At 37.6% G+C, this 24,323-nt stretch overlaps 1 protein-coding gene and 1 pseudogene across 4 annotated transcripts in view; both read left to right on the forward strand.

Annotated features, from left to right (window-relative positions):
* Window positions 1-24,323, forward strand: part of LOC144967693 (proline dehydrogenase 1, mitochondrial-like) — a 99,885-nt gene that overhangs the window by 32,216 nt on the left and 43,346 nt on the right. For all 4 annotated transcript variants that reach the window (XM_078905233.1, XM_078905232.1, XM_078905235.1 and 1 more), the window contains exons 5-7: window positions 3,117-3,181; window positions 3,926-4,119; window positions 16,422-16,506. In XM_078905233.1, the coding sequence (XP_078761359.1) occupies window positions 3,117-3,181; window positions 3,926-4,119; window positions 16,422-16,506 (344 nt within the window). The remainder of the gene's footprint in view (window positions 1-3,116; window positions 3,182-3,925; window positions 4,120-16,421; window positions 16,507-24,323) is intronic.
* On the forward strand, window positions 6,208-9,863 carry LOC144966895 (uncharacterized; annotated as a pseudogene).

The raw sequence follows: 24,323 nt of genomic DNA on the forward strand, positions 1-24,323 counted from the left end.
CTATCATTTAATTTTAACTTATTGTGGTACATCCAAGATTTAATCTCATTAAAACAGCTCGTAATTCGTTGTATTAAGAACTGTAAATTACTAAGGGGTGCTGAATCATATATTTGCGTATCATCTGCATAAAAATGATAACTCAGATTGAATCTAGAATATATAGATTATAATGTAGATTTTCTCTTCACGATTCCTGTTAGCTATTCGAGAACCATTTAAGAAAGGTAACAGTTGACATTTGTTTTGTTTTTTTTCAATTTCATGCAATTGAAACTCTTGAAAAGCATGATAAGCTGCTATCTGAAATGTTCCGACTAAAATAATTTGTGGCATACAAAGATAGATGTCCAAATGTTAGATTGTTGAATTTGGATCTATATATGTGATCACCACGCTACAGGGTATTATGCCGTAATTAAATCCATGATATAATATATGCAAGGGTATATGTGTTAAATTTAGAATCTTTATTGCAAAAGACGAAAATTTCTTATATGTGAAATTTTAAACATTAAATCTATTTTTCAGGACCTGTTACACTCCAATATAATACCAATTCAAGAAAGTGGTCATGTATTATAAATTTGAAAAAGGACAATTGTTTATTATCTGTCCAATTCCCTATAGTGGCTTGTCCTGTTTTAACCCCGACTGACAGGGTTCAATTTTACCTTAACCTAACCCGACATCTTACCATTTTCACCAGGATAGTAGTAACAGTGGTGCAACTTAGTCTCAACAACTCAGGCTTCATACAATGTTGCATCGCTGTTGCTGCTGTCTAGATGAAAAATTTAAGTTACCATGCCAGGTTAATATCAAATCTAACCTGTCTTCTTGGAGGTGAAAGATTTCAAATGTTTTGTTGTGTTATACTTTTGTTTTACTTGTATGTTTGTGTTATTTATTATCTGTTATTCTTTTATTTAAAGAAATAATGAAAAGAAAACACCACACACACACACACACACACCAACACACACACACACATGCACACACAAAATTTGAAAAATTAATAAAATCATAAGTAATATATAATTATATTATCTCCTTTTATTAACTTAAAGTGAGTTGCAAGCTTTAGCTCTGCTGGAAAAGAATATAGAAACAGAAAGAACTGGGTGGGGTTCCTGACCTCCCATAGTGGGCAGGGAGGTACATACTGTGTCTTCTATTCCCCTATATCTGTTTTCCAACTTGCTTTCTGTGTCTTGGAAGGAGATTAATTGGTTTCGTTCTGGCCCTGGCCGGATACCCTGGAAACAGTCAAATGTATAGTTAGTTTTGGAATATATTTTTTTCCTTGTAAATCATCTCTCTGTTATGCACTGTATTATCTTTCCTTCTACATAAATATGACTTGTAAACAATTGAGTTTGTGTCTGAATGTATAAGATTAAGAAATTGAGGAGCAGGCACTGGTGTGAGATAAATAACTGAACAAGTGTGTATGAAAGGTGCCGGACAAAGCAAGAAAGAAAAGTGCAAGAAAAAAACCATCCCAAAAAATCAGTCGACTGTCTGGATGAGACATTTAGTGATCTCAAACTACTGATAGTGTGTTCTTGGAATCTACATCTATTCCCTATTTGAATCAATTCCCCTTTGTCTTTCTTATTCATGGGTGCTTTAATTGTAATTCTAGAACTTTTTACTATCCCATTTTGTTCCTTTTTACTGGTGCTGATATGACCTTAATGTTTTGCAATAGCCATAAAACCCTTAAAAAAAAACAACCCCCCCCCAAAAAAAAAACAACAAAAAAACAAAACAACAAACAAACAGAAAGAAAATAGATTTATTGAAAAGTGTTTTTCTGATTACGTTGAAATTGCAGCATGCGGTTTGAAACTTGGTCAAGAAAGAATAATAATATGGTATAATTTTGTCTTGTATACAACATTGCCCGGGACCGGAAAATTATATCGTTATTCCGGGGTTTTCAAGATGGCGGAAAAAGGGGGCATGGTGAGACCCATGAATACCTAACAGTGCGATGCGCGGTCCAGTGCCTGAGAGAAGACACGTCCAAAAATGCTAGAATGAGTCTTTCTCCTGTTTACAAAGGGTATAGATTCTATGCACTTGGCTAAGAAACTCGAAACATTGCCATCCTGAAAAATAATGGACCAACACACATAACTATGTGTAACCTTGAACGTTTATAGTCTGGTTAATACAGTTTAGTGGGAATTACTCATAATCATGAATGGCAAAAAACAATAACAAATACCTGAGTGATGTCAACTTCGTTCTATCTATACCAGTTTCGATTTCACTTTCAAATTTGTATTGTCTTTGTTTTGATCATAAGCACGCAGTACTTGAATGCCATTTAACAAAACTAAGAATAAAGCAAGAAAATCAATTCCCAATACAAGAACATAGATGCACACATCTAGATTTGATTTTAATTAAAATGAAATCCATACGATACTGCTGATATTATAATATTTGAATACCGAGATTCTTTTTTAAGTGCACCAAAATTTACAAGCACTTAAAAATTAGTAGACCTAAATCTTGCGATATTAAAAAACAAAACAAAACAACCAAACACATCCAAAAAAACAAAACAACAAAAAAAAAAACAAAACAAAACAAAACCAAACAACTTATAAAACAAAAACTAGGTATTAATCACAATAAGATCAATTGTGGACTGATATTTAGCCGAACAACTGATTTTTCAAATGAAAATAATAAAGTGAAAGAGGCTGTTATTGCAGCGTTTTTTACTGAGTACGAGATGATGATGGTCAGGCATCGGTTTCAACTGCAGTTTTTTGCTTTAACGATGTCGCTAAATAGGGGTTACTGAAATGTATGTCGCTATTTGGGTTTTTTTATTACTAAATATATATAGCTAATAATATATAGCAAAAATTTCGGGACCGGAGGTCATTATCGCTATCCAGGGGTTGTCGTTATTCAAGGGTGTCATTATCCAGAGGTTGCACTGTATTTGTTATTTATCATTTGCTGGTTCTGAATAATTCACACCGTTTTAGATTTTTAGATTTCACTTATGCCTCCTCCCTTTTTTTTTTACTGTATCTCCATTAGAATGTCTTTTTATGATGATAGATTATTACTATTCCATGTCTTGTCAGATGCCACGGAAAAGTCTGGTTTTGCTGCGATTAAATTGACAGCATTAGGGAAACCACAGTTATTGGTGAGCCACATTTTATATGCCTATTTATCCTTCTCTGTCATTTGATTCATTTAAAACTCCTAACTGACTTCCCCTTTATATTGTGTACAAACTTGTGTACTTTAATCGTTTAGAGGTTATCGCTTTCAATCTGATTGCCTGAACTCCTCAGCTCAGTTTTGTTTTATGCATCGTGATACAAAGGATTTTTTACATTTTTTTCTAAAATAAATGTAGGTTTGAACAAATCCTGTTAAACATTTTTTTTTCATGTGGCATTGAACAATATGTCAAAATAGAAATATAATTTTCTATTAAATTTTTATGATTTATTTACTATGATTGTTATTTTACTAGTTCTAGCATTTCAGTACTCATTTTAATAGCTACTTTGATATAGTTTTAAAGTGTAGCCTTTAAAAAAAATTATCTTGCAAATAATAAATGTGAATAGCACTTTTGTAATTATTACTGGAGTAGTTCATGAAGCCTGCAACCTTTTGGATAAGTCCATAGCCTAGTACTTTCCGCTTGATTAGAGCTAGGATGTGAGAGGGATTTTTTTTTGATAATCTAGACCTTCACTTGAAAATTGGTTATAAGAAGACCTCGGATTAAGGAGAATTCATGCTTGGAATGGAGATTCTCATTAGCAAGCTCCACTGTAAAAGTAAAATTTCAGAATAAAACTATGCAAACCAACAGGTTTTGCTACAAAAAATTATTTGACAATGATTGTCTTTTTTTTTTTTTTTTTTTCAACAGATGCAAATGTCAGAGGTTTTGATCACTGTACAAAACTTTTTCCGCATCTTACGGAAGAACCAAGGCACAGTTGACTCTGGTGGTCTTCGTTTTGGCATAGAGGACTTTGATGCCAGACTTAAGGATATTGGGGTTCAGCTGAACACAGGGGAAAATAGGAAATGGGTTTCAGTCAAAGACATTTCCACCACTGGGTAAGTATGGCATAAAGATGAAGTGTTGCACTTGTCTCTTATATGAACGATACTGTTTTATAATGGAGATCCTTCTGATAATTACAGGATCATATGACAATGCAATAAATTACAAGCGGTACAAGTGCAATGTCTAGCTCTCTAATTTTGATTGATAAGCCACAGCTAGACTTTTGAGAGACTTAAGTGTTATATATCAGTGAAAGAGAATGAAATTGTTGACATTTTAGTAGTCAAAGGCAAAGCAAAAAATGTTGGTTGTGCCTTATTGCTGTCAGTGTACCACTGAGTGTACCACTGTCTCAAATTGGTATTATTAATTTATTGTTTATAGTTTTAATGGGGCAATTTAAATAGGAAGATTGCTAAAGCATAAAACAGGATTGTAGAAGTTGACAAAAAATTAGAATTTGAATGTTTATATATATATATATTTATAATATGGTTATCTGCTGTCCCAGCAAATATATCGTATCGTTCTATCTGTCTGTGTGTGTGTCTGTGTGTATGTATATATGTATGTATGTATGTATGTATGTATGTATGTATGTATGTATGTATGTATGTATGTATGTATGTATGTATGTATGTATGTATGTATGTATGAATGTAGGCATGCATATACGATGATATGCTGGTTTGTATGTATGTCTGCATGTATGTATGTATGTATGTATGTATATGTGTTTGTATGTACGCTCATTTCTTTTGTATACATGTGTAGAAACAATGTGCAAGCGTGTATGTTCGTGTATGGCTGTGTCTGTATTTGTAAATGTGTTGATGTTCATACCATGAACCAAACTGAGCATTGTTTACCTCACATGAATTGCCTTTAATTTGGACAATAAAGATTATTATTATTATTATTATATATATATATATATATATATATATATATATATATATATATATATATATATATATATAAATATTATATTATTGATGGATGTCCTGTAGTTCTGACAGTGCTCAATAAATTCACAATTCAGAGCATTATAAAATTAGTAAAATCAACTCACATTTCGTCCAACAATTTTGACACTGAGGTGTCTCTTCAGTTGTCAGTTGTGCAATCTTCTTTGTTGGAGAGATCCTTGTATCATTTAGAATGTTATATGGTGCATGAAGGCGCGTAAAGGAGCAAGATGGTGTGAATGGGTGTGTACGTTCTTTGAAATGAGAAAAAGAAATGGTGGGGAGGGGAAGGAGGGAGCTGTTACATTGGGGGAAAGATGGTGGGGGGGGGGGGATGAAGGAATGGGAGGGTGTGGGCTTTAAGGTGGTCGAATGGGAATATTGAGGAAAGAGGAAATTTGGGAGGTTGGGGGGGGGGGGGTTGTGCTATTAATTTTAATTTGTTTTAGTATCTGCACTTTGTCATAAGTTCGGATCTGTTTATGTTTATGACTGTTTAAATATATTTCCATTTCTTCAGTGAGACACAGATTGCACTTTCTTGTTTCACATCGATAGGGACTACTTTTTATTGACAATCTCCCATATTACTGTTGCCGTTTTGTTTGCATTATTTGATCCCAGTAGTGCATTGATGATTTTGCACTCTTGGCTCTTTCTTCGTTTTTCATGGTCATTTTGTGATTGTTATATCTGGTTTTGAATGGTGGCTCTGTGCTGCCAATGTATTGTGCCATAGTGTTGCTGGGGATTATGTCAGCTTTATAGATGATGACCTTTTGTAAGGGGCAATTGTTCTTTTTCCTGCAGTTGCAATTGGTTGTTTGTAGTCATCTGATGTCCGATTACTAATTTGACCTACACACGTTGAGTGTGTAGAGTTATCGTTCTTGCCTTGTGCACTTTCGCAGGCAGGTCGCATTTCCACGGATAATTGAACTTTAAAGTGATTTCAAACCTCATTGTTGTATTCTAAGGTTGTAAAATTGAAATGTGTTTATAATATTAACTTCTGTAGTTTCGAATTTGGACATACAACTACGGTAGGCAGAGTAACACTTAAATTTACATCCCTGTGACCTAATTTCGACAAAATGCAAATGTCTATCTCTAGTTAAAATCTCGTTGTGACACACGACTTGATTATTAAATTTTATTTTCGTTGCTGTTATGGCAGAAAAGGTAGAAGCTGAAACTCGTCCAGAAGTGAAAAAAGAGCACAATTTGGAGACAATAACTAACCTCCTCAAAAGTTTTGACAAAAGAAAACTCTTATCTAATCAAGACATTGACAACAGTCCCGTTAGCAGTAGTAGCGCCACCAACACTGCTAGTGCAGCTGATGTTCAAATGGAGTTCTAGGAAATTCATCACTATGTGTCGAAAGTTATCCTGCCTCCCTGGTTAAAAGTAAATGATTCTCCCACGGGAGTGAAACAAGAAAATAAACCTGCTTTAAAGGTATTGTCAAAATCAGCCAGATATACAGAGACAGCATTAAAGCTACTGTTCACGGTGCCTAAAAATCCTGACGCTTCGTACATTGTTTCAGAGGATTGTATGAACGCTTTGTTTACCAATCTCTGCTTCGTCCTCATTCCTTCAGAGCGAATACGCAAATATCGTCAAAAGTTCATTCAACGACGAAACTTCGAGGCTTTATACCAACTTGGAATACAGCAGCTTTCACATTCATATTCGCATCGCGGCAGAGCTTGCTTCAGTTTCAAATAGAAGCAATAGACGTTACAACAGGCCCCGTTTCAACAACCCCCATCCATTTCGTGGAAACAGTCGAGGATTTGCGTTCTTTCAACGCCCTACACACTTCCCTCGACAACCATACTATAGCCAGTCAGCGCGCGACACACGTGACATGTGAATCTTTCCCCATTTCACTTTGCAGCACAACTGTTTCTTATCCTTACCACAACTCACCCTGTTCCCCCCTCCCCCACGCCCATCCTGCTCAATAAAGTTGTCCCGTTTCTTCAGATGTGAACATTTGTGGGGGCCTCACTTCACAACTGTATAGCTGAATGGGAAAAAAGCCACGTCATCAACAACGGTATTAGACTGGATCGAAAATGGTGTTCCCCTCCCTTTAACCAGGTGCCTTCTACACCGATTCATTCACACACAAACAAACAATTTACAGAGGATGAAAAACTATTCATAGAAAAAGAAATAAGAACACTCTGTGAACAGCAGTGTATTGTTCAATGAGCGGAAAAACCCACTGTAATATCACCCATTAATGCAGTTCCAAAAAAGGATGGTTCTTACAGACCAATAATAGATTTAAGAGAGTTGAACAGTTTCTGTAGTCCCAAAAAGTTTCTTTACGAGGACATTAATTCAGTGCTATAAGTAGTGAATCACAAAGACCATTTAGTTACATTCAACATAAAAAACGGATTTTATCATGTCCCAGTGAATGAGGAATTTATTCAATACCTAGGTTTCGAATGGGATAATACTTATTACAAATTTATCGTACTTCCATTTGGGGCTAATTTTAGCCCATATATCTTTTTAAAAATTATACGTTGTGTAATTCAAATACTAAGACAGAAAGGTCTTCGAGTAGTGGCAAATGTGGATGATTTTTTACTTAGCAGTCATGCTGATAAAATATTCCATGATAGAGATTTAGTCATTGATGTGCTAGGAAAATTAGGCTGGCAAATTAATTTTTAAAAATCAGCATTGGATCCATCCAGCAGTAAACAATTCATTGGTTTTGTCATAGATACGTACTCAAAGGCACATAACGAGGCAATTTTAATTGAGATTCCACCAGAAAGGATACAAAAATTAAAAAGAGACTTAAAGCGGTAAAAGGAAAAGGTTCAGCTAGAACTATAGCCCGCATTTGTGGCCAGTGCGTATCTATGACCAGGGCCATTTTGCCAGCCAAATTACTACTAAGAAATTTATATAGACTATTGACATCTCGGTCGTCATGGCAAGACTAACTTTGTATTGATAATGCATCTTTTCATGATTTAGAATTGTGGCATGAATCACTCTCAGCTTGGAATGGTAGAGCACATCCTACTGTTAAATCTGATGAACCCACCTTACAATTAGCAACAGATGCATCAAAAACAGGTTACGGGGGTACCATATTTAACTCTAACTATTATACACAAGGTTTTTGGCCACCTTACATTTCCCAACGATGTTCAAACTACAGGGAAATTCTAGCAGTGTACGTAACTACTTTGCATTCTATCAAAGATGTTGTAAAAGGGCGAACAGTACAAATTCTGTCAGACAATGTGGCAACGGTTTCATACCTGACAATTGTCGGAAATAGCCACAAACATTTGGCATTTCGCGGTCAAGCACAATATCGACATTAAAGCACAATATCTAGAAGGGGTGATAAACATCACAGCCGATGGTCTCAGCAGATGTACGTCCCCATGCGAGTGGAACTGCTACCCCGTATTTTCCAATTCCTCAACACCAAATGGGGGCCCTTCTTGGTCGACAGATTCGCCAGTATGGCAAGCACACAACTACCGACATACAACAGCCGTTGGTTCGATCCGTTCAGGGGTAGACGCATTCAGTCAACCCTGGAAAGGGTGGAACAATTTTATAAATCCCCCCTTTTCATTCATGAACCGGGTTATAGACAAAATAATTACTGACAAAGCGATTGCCACATTGATCTGCCCGATTTGGCCAGCCCAAAATTGGTTCCAAAAGCTGTCAAAGATAAGCATTTGTCAGCCCCTAAAACTGCCAAAAAGTGGAAAAATCTGCATCCCACTGACAAACAAAAAACCAGAACCTCTAAAAAATCCCAATTGGCATCTGTTTGCTTGGAGGATAGGTGGGAGCATTATTTAACAAACACCTTAGAGTGGTCGGTTAAGGCAGCAGCGTGTTATCACAATTTTTTAGCCCCATCCACAATAAATATGTACAACAAATATATTGCAATGTTTTACCAGTATTGTAGGGACAGGAACTATGACTTTCCTTGCGCAGCAGATAAGTGTTGGGCATTGTGTGCTGATTTTATTAGTGAAAAAGCAGAACACTGGCAAAGACCTGGTTCTATGCTAACCTCCATATTATCGGCGATGGGACACTTAGGCATCACCATGGGCATTGGTACACCTTCCCCAGAATTACAACACCTGAAACAGGCGTTGGTAAAGGTACACACTACTGAAGCAAAAGGTAGAACACCTATTATGCCAATTAAACCTCTAGTTGAGCTTATAGAATCATGGGGAGAGAACTCAGCCTTATCATTAAAGAAATTAAGACAGAAGGCGATTACTCTGATTGCCCTTTGTGCTATGTGCCGCCCTTCAGACTTGAATTTTAAGCGAAACAATATCACATTTAATGATGACAGTTCTGCGACTATCATATTTTTTGGGATTAAAAATGACAAACAGAGAGATGGATTCGAAGTATGGCTACAGGCGTCACGGAGTGTACTAAGTGACCCTGTGGAATGTCTGAAAATAACCTAGATAGAACGTGAGACATGGCCCCACACAACGCCCTACGTTTATCTCCCTTCAAACTCCTTATCGTGGTCTAACTGCAAACGCGCTCTCTCTTGTCCTTAGAGATTCGATAGCTGAAGCAGGGTTTGCTAATAAATTCACACCCTGCTCTTTTTGCCCCACAGTAGCGACAGCGTCTGTGAAAAAGGCAACGATCCAGAGGTCACACGCCAGATTGGGCGGTGGAAAACCCAAGATGTGTTTATGATCGTTATGTGTATCCATTCCCATCAGATAACTTTACAGATTCGATGTTATCAAAGGAAAGCGATTTCCATTCGTAACTAATAACCAGTGATGCTAAAACTCTGGTTTGTTTCACCGGAAAAATCTCCGGTCTTGAGCAAAAAATTCCGGGCTCCGGTCAACTTCCGTCAAATTCCGGTGAGGTCAATTTGTTCCAAGGATATCCCCCCCCCCCCCCCCCCCCCCCCTCCAACCACCACACCATCATCACTGCCACTAGTACTAGTATTACAACCATCATCACTACACTGCTACTGCAACCACCACCACCACATCATCATCACTACCACTTCTACTACAACCACCACCGCCACCACATCATCATCAGTATCATAACTACTACTACAATCACCAGCACAACATCATCATCACTATCACAACTACCATCACTATTACAACCACCACCACCACATCACTGCCACTACTACTAAAACCACCACCACCATATCATCATCACTACCACTACCACTACAACCACCACAACCACATCGTCATCACTACCACTACTACTGCAACCACCCCCATCACATCATCGTCACTGCAACTACCACAACTCCTACAACCACCACAACCACATCGTCATAACTACCACTACTACTGCAACCACCACCACCACATCATCATCACTGCAACTACCACAACTACTACAACCACCACTACCACATCATCATCAATACCACTACTACTACAACCACCAGCATCACATCATCTTTACAGCTACTACTACAACCACCACTACCACATCATCATCACGACCTCTACTACTACAACCACCACCACATCATCATCACCACTACTACTACAACCACCACTACATCGTCATTACCACTACTACTACAACCACCACCACCACATCATCACTACCACTACTACTACAAGCACCACCACCACATCATCACTACCACTACTACTACAACCACCATCATCACTACCACTACTACTACTACAACCACCACCACCACATCATCACTACCGCTACAACTACAATCACCACCAAAACCACCACATCATCATAACCACTACTACTACAACCACCACCACCATATTATCACTACCACTACTACTACAACCACCATCAGCACATCATCAAGTCAACCACTACTACTGCAACCTCCACCACCACATCATCGTTACCACTACTACTACAACCACCACCACATCATCACTACTGCTACTACTACTACAACCACCACCACCACATGAATGATTACCACTACTACTACAACCACCACTACCAGTTCATCATCACTACCATTTGTACTACAACCATCATCACCACCACATCATCATCACTACCACCACTACTACAAACACCACCACATCATTATCACTACCACTACTACTACAAGCACCACATCATCACTACCACTACTACTACAACCACCGCCACCACATCATCACTACTACTACTACAACCACCACCACCACATCATCATCACTGCAACTACCACTAATACTACAACCACCACCACCACCACATCATCACTACCACTACTACTACAACCACCATCATCACTACCACTACTGCTACTACAACCACCACCAAAACCACCACATCATCATAACCACTACTACTACAACCACCACCACCATATTATCACTACCACTACTACTACAACCACCATCACCACATCATCAAGTCAACCACTACTACTGCAACCTCCACCACCACATCATCGTTACCACTACTACTACAACCACCACCACATCATCACTACTGCTACTACTACTACAACCACCACCACCACATCATGATTACCACTACTACTACAACCACCACTACCAGTTCATCATCACTACCATTTGTACTACAACCATCATCACCACCACATCATCATCACTACCACCACTACTACAAACACCACCACATCATTATCACTACCACTACTACTACAAGCACCACCACCACCTCATCTTCTTCACTATCACCACTGCTACTACTACAACTACCACCACCATCGCCACATCGTCATCACTACCACTGCTACTACAACCACCACCACCACATCATCATCACTACCACTACTACTATTACTACTACAACCACCACTACAACATCATCATCACTACCACTACTAACACAACCACCAGCACCACATCATCATCACGACCACTACTACTACAACCACCACCACATCATCATCACTACCACCACTACTACAACCACCACTACCACATTATCATCACTATCATTTGTACTACAACCACCATCACTACCACATCAACATCACTACCACCACTACTACAATCACCACCACATCATTATCATCACAACCACAACTACTACAACAACTATACCACCACCACATCATCATCACTGCAACTACTTCTACAACAACAACCACTATCACATCTTCATCATTACTACCACTACTACAATAACCACCAACACCACATCATCCTCACTACCACCAGTACTACAATCTCTACCATTAGGTTTTGGTGCTTTACTTCATTTGAAATAAGGAAACTTTGGGATTGTATTTGGCAATGTGTTTATGTATCATAATATAATCCTAATCAGTTATCTATTTAGAACTATACAATATGTATATTGAGAATGCAATCCCTAGAGAAATCGCCTATGCAGATGATGTCGATTTTATTGGATCAACACCAGCAAATATAGACATCATACAAAATACCCTCATGAAATATAACCTCCAAGTCAATGCCAATAAAACCGAATTTACAACAATATCGAGGAACAAAGAGGAATGGAAAAGAACAAAGAAAGTAGGCTCACTAATTGGAGACACCGAGGATGTACAAAGAAGAAAACAGCTATCAAACGCCGCACTCAGTAAACTCACCAATGTATGGATTAGAGGTGACAAAATAAAGAGAAAAACCAAACTGAAACTGTACCGTGCTCTTGTAAAACCGGTACTTCTGTATAACTGCGGCACTTGGGCGTTGACAAAATCCGAAGAAGAACATCTGGATGCCTTCCATCGCACACAGCTAAGAAGGGTACTGGACATCAAATACCCAAAAAAGATCTCAAATGAATCACTCTATAAGATCACAAAAGAAAGACCAATCTCCCTTGACATTTTACAACAACGATGGCAACTTTTCGGTCACATACTACGCAGGGACAAAAACATACCAGCTAACCAAGCCATGTCGGGATACTTTCAAAAACACGGGAACCTTTTCAGAGGAAGACCGATCACAACACTCCCTGTGATCCTAAACAAAAACCTCACAACACTTGGACAAAGCATTAGTCTCATAACGGCAGGGGACCTTGAAAATCTGAGAACCCTAGCAGATGACCGGCAATATTGGAGACACCTCACACAGGAAATACTGGAAACAGCCAAGGCGACCCGATCTTTCGGTCGAGACGCGAAAGGCATCTAAACAAAAAAAAAAACAATATGTAAACACAATGCCAAATACCATTCCAATTCCTTTTTCTTGTGTGCGGAAATTCCTCTTTCGGCATTGAAATTCCTACGAGTGGTGTCTGAAACTCCTGTGAGCCAAATTTAAAGTTGGCGTCTCTGCTAATACCTTATCATAACAATTGTTGCATTTTGTCTACCATTTAGTTCACGTTAACACACTTGCATTTTATATTCAGCTCTTTATTTAGGGCATTGTTTCTTTATTTCAATAAAATTTGTTCAGAACATCAGAATGACTTAGATTTATTTTGTAAATTGTAATCATCTGATGTCCGATTACTAATTGAGTTATCGTTCTTGCCTTGTGCACTGTCTATTGTGTTCCATATAATCTTATACTTTTCCTGTGCATATCATTATCTATGTCTCATTATATTTGGTCCATATTGATCATTGTACCTGCCTGCCTAGCACATGGCAGAATAGGGAATTGTTTCTTTATTTCAATAGAATTTGTTCAGGACATCAGAATAACTTAAGATTTATTTTGTAAATGTGCTTTTATCATCGGGGTTAGTTAGAATTTGCTTGTTGTGGGTTGTGGTTTGTGATTATCTGCTTCATGATATATAGGCAGCTGTAGCTTATTTTTATTCAGACCTGCCTAGTGCTACGAAAAATTAGTTTAATTACGAAATTTTGGCTCCAATTTCAGAACTTCATGAACATTTCTAAGTCATTAAAATATATTGAAAATAAAAGTTGATGCAAGAGTGCATAATTTTAATGACTTTCAAGTCTCATCTTATCCTTATGAGGGTAAATTGTTGATTTGTAAAATTAACCATGCATAGCGATTACAATTTTTATCACCTAAAAGTTAGGAATTTTTAAATTTTGAAGTAGACAGGTCTGATTATTTTATGGAGCCGGTTGTTCTGGGGGAATTATTTATCAATGAGAGTGAGAAATTGTTTGCCAGTATTTGTTGTGACTGTCATATCTGCTCTCCATGGATAAATAATGCACAACTGACAACTGAAGAGATGCCTCGGTGTTGAAATGGCCATATTGTTGGTGAGTTGATTTTACTCATTTTATATATATATATATATATATATATATATATATATATATATATTTTATATATATATATATATATATATATATATATATATATATATATATATATATATATATATATATATATATATATATATATATATATATATATATATATAATATATATATATATAATATATAAAATATAAACCACAAAATAAAAGTGCTTGACTTTATTATTAAAGGAGCATTAATATATATAAATAAAATATATGAATTATTATTTCCTACAGATCTGTTTCATGCATTTTTCTTTGGGCAATCTACAGGGAGTGAAAATTGTAACAACAATAACGACTTCACTTTCCGTAGATTCATTTCTTGATGAGAGTGAATGCTCGAAACAATATTATAGAAGTTAATCATTATTATACTTGAAATATTTTATAAATAGCCCCTTTTATCAAAAAGTTGAGCATTATCATTTCATGGTTCTTGTTTTTATAATTATATATAAAAATATATATATAAAGAAACTAGACAGTTTGTATTTGCTATGATATAACAAAAGAAAAAAAGCCACATTTGTACATGGGCTATATTTTCAAGAAGAAGACAGATTTGTCTTTCTCTTCATGTATTGCATGCCTTTATTGACGCAAGTGAAGAGACAATGTGGACCGCCAGACAGGTCGGTACCAAAGTTATAAGTTGTAAATGCACACCAGTGTCTTGTCATGTGTCAGCTATTTGTGGACGTTCGTGCACACCTCATTGGGTAGCTTCAAACAGGCTTAAGCATATCTGAAGCAGCCAAGAGATTTGATATCACCAAGCTTGCATGCCATTATTTGTTTGCTGTTACTGTTACTGTGTGATATGGAAGGAAAACTGGCAGACTAAGAGAAACTTTTGTGAAGAGGATAGTAACATATTGACAGTGCATCAGAATGGGGAATCTTTCATTTGGTTGGGACTGAACGTTACTGGACAAACAAATTGTTGTTGGTTCAGTGGGCATGGTTTGAGATGTCATACACCCGTAATTAGATCAAAGCTGATGCCTTTACACAAAGATCCTCGTCTAAGAAGGGCATGTGATGATCAGTACTGGGATAAAATATTATGGGACAGTGTTTTGCTTACAGGCGAATCACTTTGTTAAAGTTGATTTCACAAATTTCGTGATATTGACGTCGAGGTGAATGCTTCATTGAATTGACGAAACTATGATTGGAGTAACAAATCAATGATATGTGACGTAAAAGTGTGGGGAGGGAAAATTGGTGGTGGAAAAAAACTGAGCAAGTACATATCAATAAAAGACTCAAGACAGACTTATACATCAGTGATATTCTTGAACCAATCGTTGTACAGTTTATTCAGAATCAGAATAATCTATGGTGACATTCCAGTATGATAACACTTCAGCACTAGAGCAGGACAAAAATCTGCTTACGTAAACAACTCAAATGTAAGGGTGATGAACTGATGGCCAGCTGTACCACCTGACACATGTGGGATTTTATGAAGAGAAAGTTAAGAAAAACAAGAATGCTGTACATACTCCAATGAATTGCTCAACAGACTAAATACAATTTGAATTATACCTGCAGGAACAGTCCATCAACTTACATTGATGAATTAAGTACATGATGTGTGCTACTTCTAATTTTGTGCTCAATTTCACAAACTCAATATTTTGAATGACTGGTTTTAAATATCTGCGACTTTTCAATAGTTATCACAAACTCAATAAATCATCCACCAAAAAAAAAGTTCGTTTAGTCTATTATCCAAATATGTGTAGGTCGCTGTATGTGTCCCAACCAGTATCAAACTATACGAGGAAGCAAACTGTCTGGTTTCTTTTGTAAAATAGATAAATGAAGTAACATTATTAAATTTTGTGCTGTATGCTTTTTGTTGGAAATCCTATGAACCATGTCTAGATGGAACTTTTCATGGGTTTAACACAGACACAGATAGATCTTCTCGGAGCTTGGTCTGTTCTGAGTATAAATTAGTCCCCTTTTTCTTCTGTTTTCTTTGATGTTTGTAAGTGAAATCTGAAATCTTTGAAATCCTATCTTCTTTTAATTTTTGCTGATATGACAGAAAAATATCACAAGCAAAACTCCAGAAAACAATGTATGTTTTGTGTTTTTCCTATATGTACCAGATCAGAGATAGATTTGTTAGACTGGAGTAATCTGCTTGAAATCAACCGATCTTTGTCCAAGCTTTTGGTTGTGCCCAATCTTATGGTTAGTCAATGAACTGTTTATGTCACTTAAATTCAGTAACATTATAAACTTATGTCTGCATATACAAGTCTGATTACTTAACTCGGTTAAAGAGTTGAATTTGAAATCCAGTGACTGATTTTTACTAGTTCAGTGAGCACTACATATTTGATGTAAAGCTAATCACTGATATGTATGCTATCTCTGCAATACACTGATCTGTATAAACTTAAAGATATAAAAATGTAAATAAATATATGAATAGTTCCCGTGTGATCAATTGTATCCACACACAAAACAATGTGTAGCATTGAGAGTTTGTCTAGTGAGAAACAATAATCCACTTAGGAGTCTAAAAATAAAATTAAATAGCAACAAAAAACAGAGCCAATTAACATCAATTTCATTCATTTTCTTATTTGTAAACAACCAGGTATATTTGTTTGAGCGAGGTTGGGGGAGAGCCATTAATCCCATATTTTGATTGGTCATACTCTAATGGTGTCTGATTCATGGACCGAGACTAACACTGGATGATATGACCTTAATGTGTTGCAAGTGATGTAAAACCCTTAAAAACAAAAACAAAACCACCACATAATCATCTCTACCACCACTACTACTACTACATCCAATACTACCTCATCTGAACTAACAGTACTACAACCACCACCACCAAATCATTATCACTATAACTACAGCTACAACCACCAGCAAATCATCACTACCACTACTACTACAACTACCACAACCACAACGTCATCACTACCACTACTACTGCAACCACCACCACCACATCATCATCACAACCACCACATCATCACTACAACCACCACCACCACCACCGCCTCATCATCATCATTACTACCACTACTACTCTAGACCTGTAAATTCTCAGTCAATTCGTCAAATTCAAATATTTTTAAAAAGGAAAGAAAGAATTGAATAAAGAAAGAATTCATGAATCGCAGTCGAATGACTGTAAACTTAATTAGAAATGTTCCACAGCACTACGCATAGCTCATGGGCCTTTTATATTAATGTTGGATATATTGCCAAGGCTAAGTGACGCTTTTTAGAATTGTCGTGTCTGAACACATCCCAGTGTAATTTCACACAGCCTTCGGGAAATTATTTTTTCACTTTCCAAACCTGTCGTGATACCCATGTTAGCCAGTTTTAACTGAGCCGCTGAGCGATAGATATCACTGTTTCGTCTAAGCCAAAATTGACAACATTTACCTGGAGGACAGTAAAAGTATGAAGAAGAACGCCGGAAGTGCGTTACCTTCACATCCAAAAAGTTGAATGATTGCTACAAGCACATCTCGATTGTCTCATATTGTAAACAAACTGGTTGACCGTTTCTAGTTTCTTCACTGATTGGGTACCTAATTATAAGAAACAATGGTAAGTAGTCTAATTAATTCCCTCGCAAATTAGTTTTCTGCCATTGTTTTGCTCAAGTGAGCTTGTTGTTTACTATTCATTTCGATTCTATGGATTTTTGTCCATAAGCTGACGTAAGAGACCAGGAAATTTGTCTTTACTCAGGGAAGTAGCAGACGGCACTTTCATTTTATAGTTCTCCATGATCGCACGCCAGTGCCTCTTCATTGGGGCAAAGAAAGACACGTCTAGTGGCTGGCACTTGTCGGTACTGTTCGGTGGAAGAAATACAAAACGAATGTTCTCCTCCTCACATTTTCTCAACACATTTGGGCTTAAATGAGAGCTTAAATTGTCTCCAATCATCACTTTGTCTCCCTCTCTTTTACGAGCCCAAGGCACAACGATAGAAAGAAACCACTCTTCAAAATTGGTGCTATCCATCCACCCACTACTACTACGAGCATAGCGTGTGCCTTTCGGTCCTCCATTGCACCAAGATTCCCAAAGGTGCTCTGCTTTGTACACCACAAATGGAGCCAGAGTTTCACCCTTTGCTGTACCAGCAAACATAACGGTTATATTCCCCTTCGAATGATTAATAATCCTCTCTGGGTATTTGACTCCTCTCCTAAAGACACATTTTTTTAGACCAGGTTCGTCTGCCAAGTTTGTTTCGTCAAAATTCAGAATGTTAGATGGGTCAACATCCTGAAGAGATATCCTCAGTCTCGAAAAATACTTTTTTATGTCCTCAGCACGAACTTCCGCACGGCTCCTCTTAATGTTCTGACAAAGTCTGTCAGAAAGGATTTCATGGCGCTTGATGAATAAATTGACCCAATCAGAACCAGGGATGTTATTTTTAAACGCTGGCACGGTCCGATTGATGTGTTTCAAGTGCAGAGATACCATCATTCTAATTTCATTCTTATCAAGTGGCATTCCGTAGTCTGCACACGTGACGATATTTTGTGCCATTTCTTCTTCTTCCTCATGAGTGAACACAGTTGGTCTACCACAATCTTTTTTATGACGACCGTTAATTTTGTTGTACAGGGTCCGAAAAGGAATGTTGTGTCTTTTGGTGACTGCTCTGACGCTGTCATGCTCGCATTCATTCACAGCTTGAAGAAGAGTTTCCTCGCTGTAGTCTTTATATCTGCGGCTTGCTGGTTTTCTTTTGTGTGTTCGACCCATTTGGAGTTCCACGGAGTAAAGTTTCTCTGAGGAGAAAGAGGAATGTTTATTAAATCACAATCTAAAACACCTTCTTGAATAACGAGTAATGAAACGCAATTTCAAGAATTAAAACTTGAAAATGTTGTCTAGTATTTTGCAACGAAATTGAGAGAATACAAAGAATATTTATTTGTATGCCAATAATAAATAATGTTTCACCTTTTTATAACAATAGTAACCCCTGAGAATAACTGTTACTTAATATTATTTGTGGTTGAGTGTGAAAGAAAATGAATATATTGTAGCTCTGTGTGACTTTTCACAACCCCATTCACGGTTACCAAACCCTGGGGTAACTTTGCACACACCAGTTGTCAGCTAACCTGAGACGAAGAAAACGATGAATTTCATAATAACTCATCTACTTTATCATATTTCTGATAATTAAACACAGGTTACAATGGAAAAGAGTATTTAAGTTTTACAGGTAAATCATAAAGTTTGCACTTACCCAATTTGTCCTTTTTAAGTTGATGATTTAAAAAGTGGCTTCTTGAAGTTGTAGATAGCTTTATGTCAGTGCAAAGAACTGAAAGTAGGGACTTAATTATCCCCCAACGCATAAGAGTATTTTAGACAATTACTAGATAACTTTTCCTTCTTCCATGAAAACATTCGCATTGATCCTCGTACTTGTGCAAAGTAACCCCCATGTGCAAAGTAACCCCGTTTTACGGTACGAATTACGAAGAGTTTCAGTCAATTTTTATAGAGCTCATTTACAGGTCTATACTACTACAACCACCACCACCGCCACATCATCATTACCACTTCTACTACAATCACCACCACCACATCATCATCAATATCACCACCACTACTACTACTACTACTACTACAACCACCACCATCACATTATCATCACTACCACTACTACTACTACAACCACCATCACATCATCACCACTAGCACTACTACTACAACCACCACCACCACATCATCACTACAGGTTCTGCTACAACGACCACCACCACCACCTCATCATCATCACGACCACTACTACTATAACCACCACATCATCACTACCACCACTACTACTACAACCACCACCACCACCGCCACATCATCATCATTACTACTACTACTACTACAACCACTACCACCACCTGGGTGGGGATCCTGACCTCCCATAGTGGGCAGGGAGGTACATGCTGTGTCTTCTATCCGTTTTCCAATTGTTTCCTGTCATTACTGTCATTGTCTTGGAATGAGATTACTTAGTTTTGTCCTGATCCTTGCCGGAGTTCCTCGGTTGGGAGGAAACAGTCGAATGTATAGTTACAGTTTTGGGAGATTATATTTTTTTCCTTGTAAATCATCTCTCTGTTATGCATTGTATTATGTTTAGTTTACATATTATATTATATGATTGATAAACATTTGAGTGTATTCCTCTTAGTTGGGACCTGTGCTTGTGTCTGGATGAGACTTTTAGGTGATCTCAAACTAAGTACTTTGACGGTGTGCTCTTGGAATCTACGTCTGTTCCCTATTTGAACCGATTCCCCTTTGTCAAACCTTTTCTTTTGTGCTTTAATTGTGATTCTAGAACTTTTTACTATCCCATTTTCTTCCTTTTTACTGGCGCTGATATGACCTTAATGTGTTGCAAGCGCCGTAAAACCCTTAAAAACAAAAACCAAACCACCACCACCACATCATCATTACCACTTATACTACAGTCACCACCACCACCACATCATCATCACTACAGCTACTACTACAACTACTACTACAACCACCACTACTATATCATCATCACTACCACTACTACTACAACCACCACCACCACATCATCATCACGACCACTACTACTATAACCACCACATCATCACTACCACCACTACTACTACAACCACCACCACCACCACCACCTCCAGATCATCATCATTACTACCACTACAACTACAACCACCACCACTACATCATCATTACCACTTCTACTACAATCACCACCACCACCACCACCACCACCACCTCCACATCATCATCATTACTACCACTACTACTACAACCACCACCACTACATCATCATTACCACTCTACTACAATCACCACCACCACATCATCATCACTATCACCACCACCACTACTACTACTACAACCACCATCGCCACCACATCATCATTACCACTACTACTACAACCACCACCATCACATTATCATCACTACCTCTCCTACTACAACCAACACCACCACCACATCATCACTACCACTACTACTACTACAACCACCACCACATCATCACCACTAGCACTACTACTACAACCATGGCCCAAAGAAGGGGTGTCCCTTCTAGTAGTGTTAGCTCTTCTCTTTCTAGGGTAGCACTACTACTACAACCACCACCACCACCACCACATCATCATCACTACCATTTCTACTACAACCACCATCACCACCTCATCATCTGGGTGGGGTTCCTGACATCCCATAGTGGGCAGGGGGGTACATACTGTGTCTTCTATCCCCTTATATCTGTTTTCCAACATGCTTTCTGTCTTTGTCTTGGAATGAGATTACTTGGTTTTGTCCTGTCCCTGGCCGGAGTCCTAGCTGGGAAACAGTCAAATGCATAGTCATTGTTTTGGGAGCTGATATTTTTTTTCCTTGTAAATCATCTCTCTGTTATGTATTATGATATTTGTTATTTTGAATGTATTACATAAGCATTTGAGTGTACTCCTCTTTGTTTGATTTTGTGCTTGTGTCCCTATGAGACTTATTGGTGATCTCCAACTAAGTACAGTGGTAGTATGCTCTTGGAATCGACATCTGATCCCTATTTGTTCCAAGTTCCCCTATGTCTTACTTTTTCTTGGGTGCTTTAATTGTAATTCTAGAACTTTTTACTTTCCCATTTTCTTCCTTTTTACTGGCGCTGACATAACCTAAATGTGTTGCAAGCGCCATAAAACCCTTAAAAACAAACAACAAATAAACAACCTCATCATCATCACTACCACCACTACTACAACCATCACCACATCATCATCATCACTATCACTACTACTACACGTACTACTACTACAACCACTACCATCACATCATAACTCTACCTCGTACCCCAATTCCGAATTGGGTTACAAATGAAGAATCACGCCGTGACTGTCAGTTCACGTTCGACTGTCAAGAAGGCTGGACGCGTCTTGTTTTGTCTATTTAATGCAAACCATTGTGTTAATTTTCCTTATTCTTATTGGAGTTTTAATCTCTTATTAGACCTGTGACATATCAATTCCCAGTGGAGTATATTATTAACAACTTTGAAAGTGGTGCTTAATGATTTAAACTTTTGAGGAACATTTTTAAAGAATTACTTCGAATAAAAGGATAAAATTGAAGATTTGAACAGGGAATTTTCTACCCCCGCGAGGGAGAAAACTTAAACAGTTCCCATAACATCTCCCGAGGGAGTGTTAACTCATATTATTAACACTGTGAAAGTGGTGCTTAATGATTTAAACTTTTGAGGAAAAAAGTCTAATTACTTCAAATAAACAATGGAACCAGATAAAGTTGAAGATTTGAATAGGGAACTTTCTACCCCCGCGGGGAGAAAACTAAAACAGTTCCCATAACATCTCCTGAGGGAGTGTTAACTCATACAAAAAACCCAATTTCTTCTCCCGCGGGAGAGAAAAAGAGGGGTAAATATGGAGAATGCAAAAAAGACAGTAGAACATACCATATGAGAAAATTAGAACCTAAAACAAAAACAATTGGAATTGAGACAATTAATGAGGGGCCATCACATTTGGTAAGCAAGGAAACCCACGCTAAAACCCACGCCTCGAAGGCTTCAAGTCACTGACGCAACTATTAATGACTAATCACGACTCCAGTGAACCGGCGTCAAAGAAACGAAAGCCGAATGAGATCGAAAAGGGGGGAAAAGTCACGCACACTATAACCGCAACCAGCGACCTCGACGAATTAGAGATTCTCGAAAATGATATGGTATACGAAGATGAGAAAGAAAAAGAGGTGGAAGAAAGTGAGGACGAAGATGAAGTTGATAATGAAATAAAAGAACTGGAACAGTTTTTTAATGTACCGGAATCGTTTGGTGAAGACATTCACGAATCGGTGGCAAAGATAGTCAATAATGGAGTGTGCGCTAATGTCAACGGAAAAAATCAAGAAAGTGTTGGATAAACACCTTTGCCCTAAAAACACCCCCAACCTCAGAATCCCTTGAATTAACCCTCAAGTATGGCGTATACTGCCTACTTATGCAAAATCTAAGGACACGACGATCAATAACATTCAATTGTTAATGAGCAAAAGTTTAACCATAACGGCTAAACTGCTGAGCGACTTAGTTAAAAGGAGCCAGGAAAAGGACACTAAGAGGGTAATAGAGGTAAAAGCAATGACTCCATTAGTCACGGATTTGTTAAGAGTGGGATCAGCTGTATATACGAATTGCAGCCAAATTCGAAAAGAAGCACTTAAGCCTTTTCTGAATGAAGAATGTGGAGAATTGTGCAAACCGAAAGAAAGCACATCAACGGAGTTCCTTTTTGGAGATAATTTAGACGAAAGCATTAAGACAATTAATGATACCCACAAGCTTTCGAAAGCCGTGACAAAACCTGGCACGTTCCACTTTGATGGAAAATCAAAAAATGGTCAAGGGAGGATGCCTTACCCCTCACCATCCCGAACCCACAAAAGCAGAGGGGGGAGAAGATGGCGACCGATAACAAGAGGAGGACGGGGAGGAACGAAACCCTTCTCACAGAACCAAATTTAACTTTAGGACAACAAGGACAAGTGAAGGGAAAAGAAGACAATAGCGTAAGTTTAGAATTTAAAAATACTATAGACAATTTCACAGGGGGAAAAACAAAATTATATATACAGAAATGGCAGGAAATCACTAAAGACCAATGGGTGTTAAACCAAATTAGGGGAGTTTACCCAGATCTTTGTTTTACCCCTGTGCAAACTTTTATACCAAAAAGCATAACATTTTCAGAACAGGAAAGAATACTAATTGAAAAAGAAGTTAGAGAATTAAAAGAGAAAAATATTATCCAAGCAGTCAGGGATGACGAAGATAACCAGAATCAATTTTATTCTAATATATTCGCTAGAACTAAAAGTAATGGGAACCTTAGAATTATTCTCAACCTTAAGCATTTCAATAAATACGTGAAATATACACATTTTAAAATGAGCAGTCTTCAAGAGGCGATTTA

Source organism: Berghia stephanieae, chromosome 3 (assembly GCF_034508935.2).
Source record: "Berghia stephanieae isolate SIO BIC M18660-M18661 chromosome 3, UCSD_Bste_1.3, whole genome shotgun sequence".
Classification (NCBI taxonomy): Eukaryota; Metazoa; Mollusca; class Gastropoda; order Nudibranchia; family Aeolidiidae; genus Berghia; species Berghia stephanieae.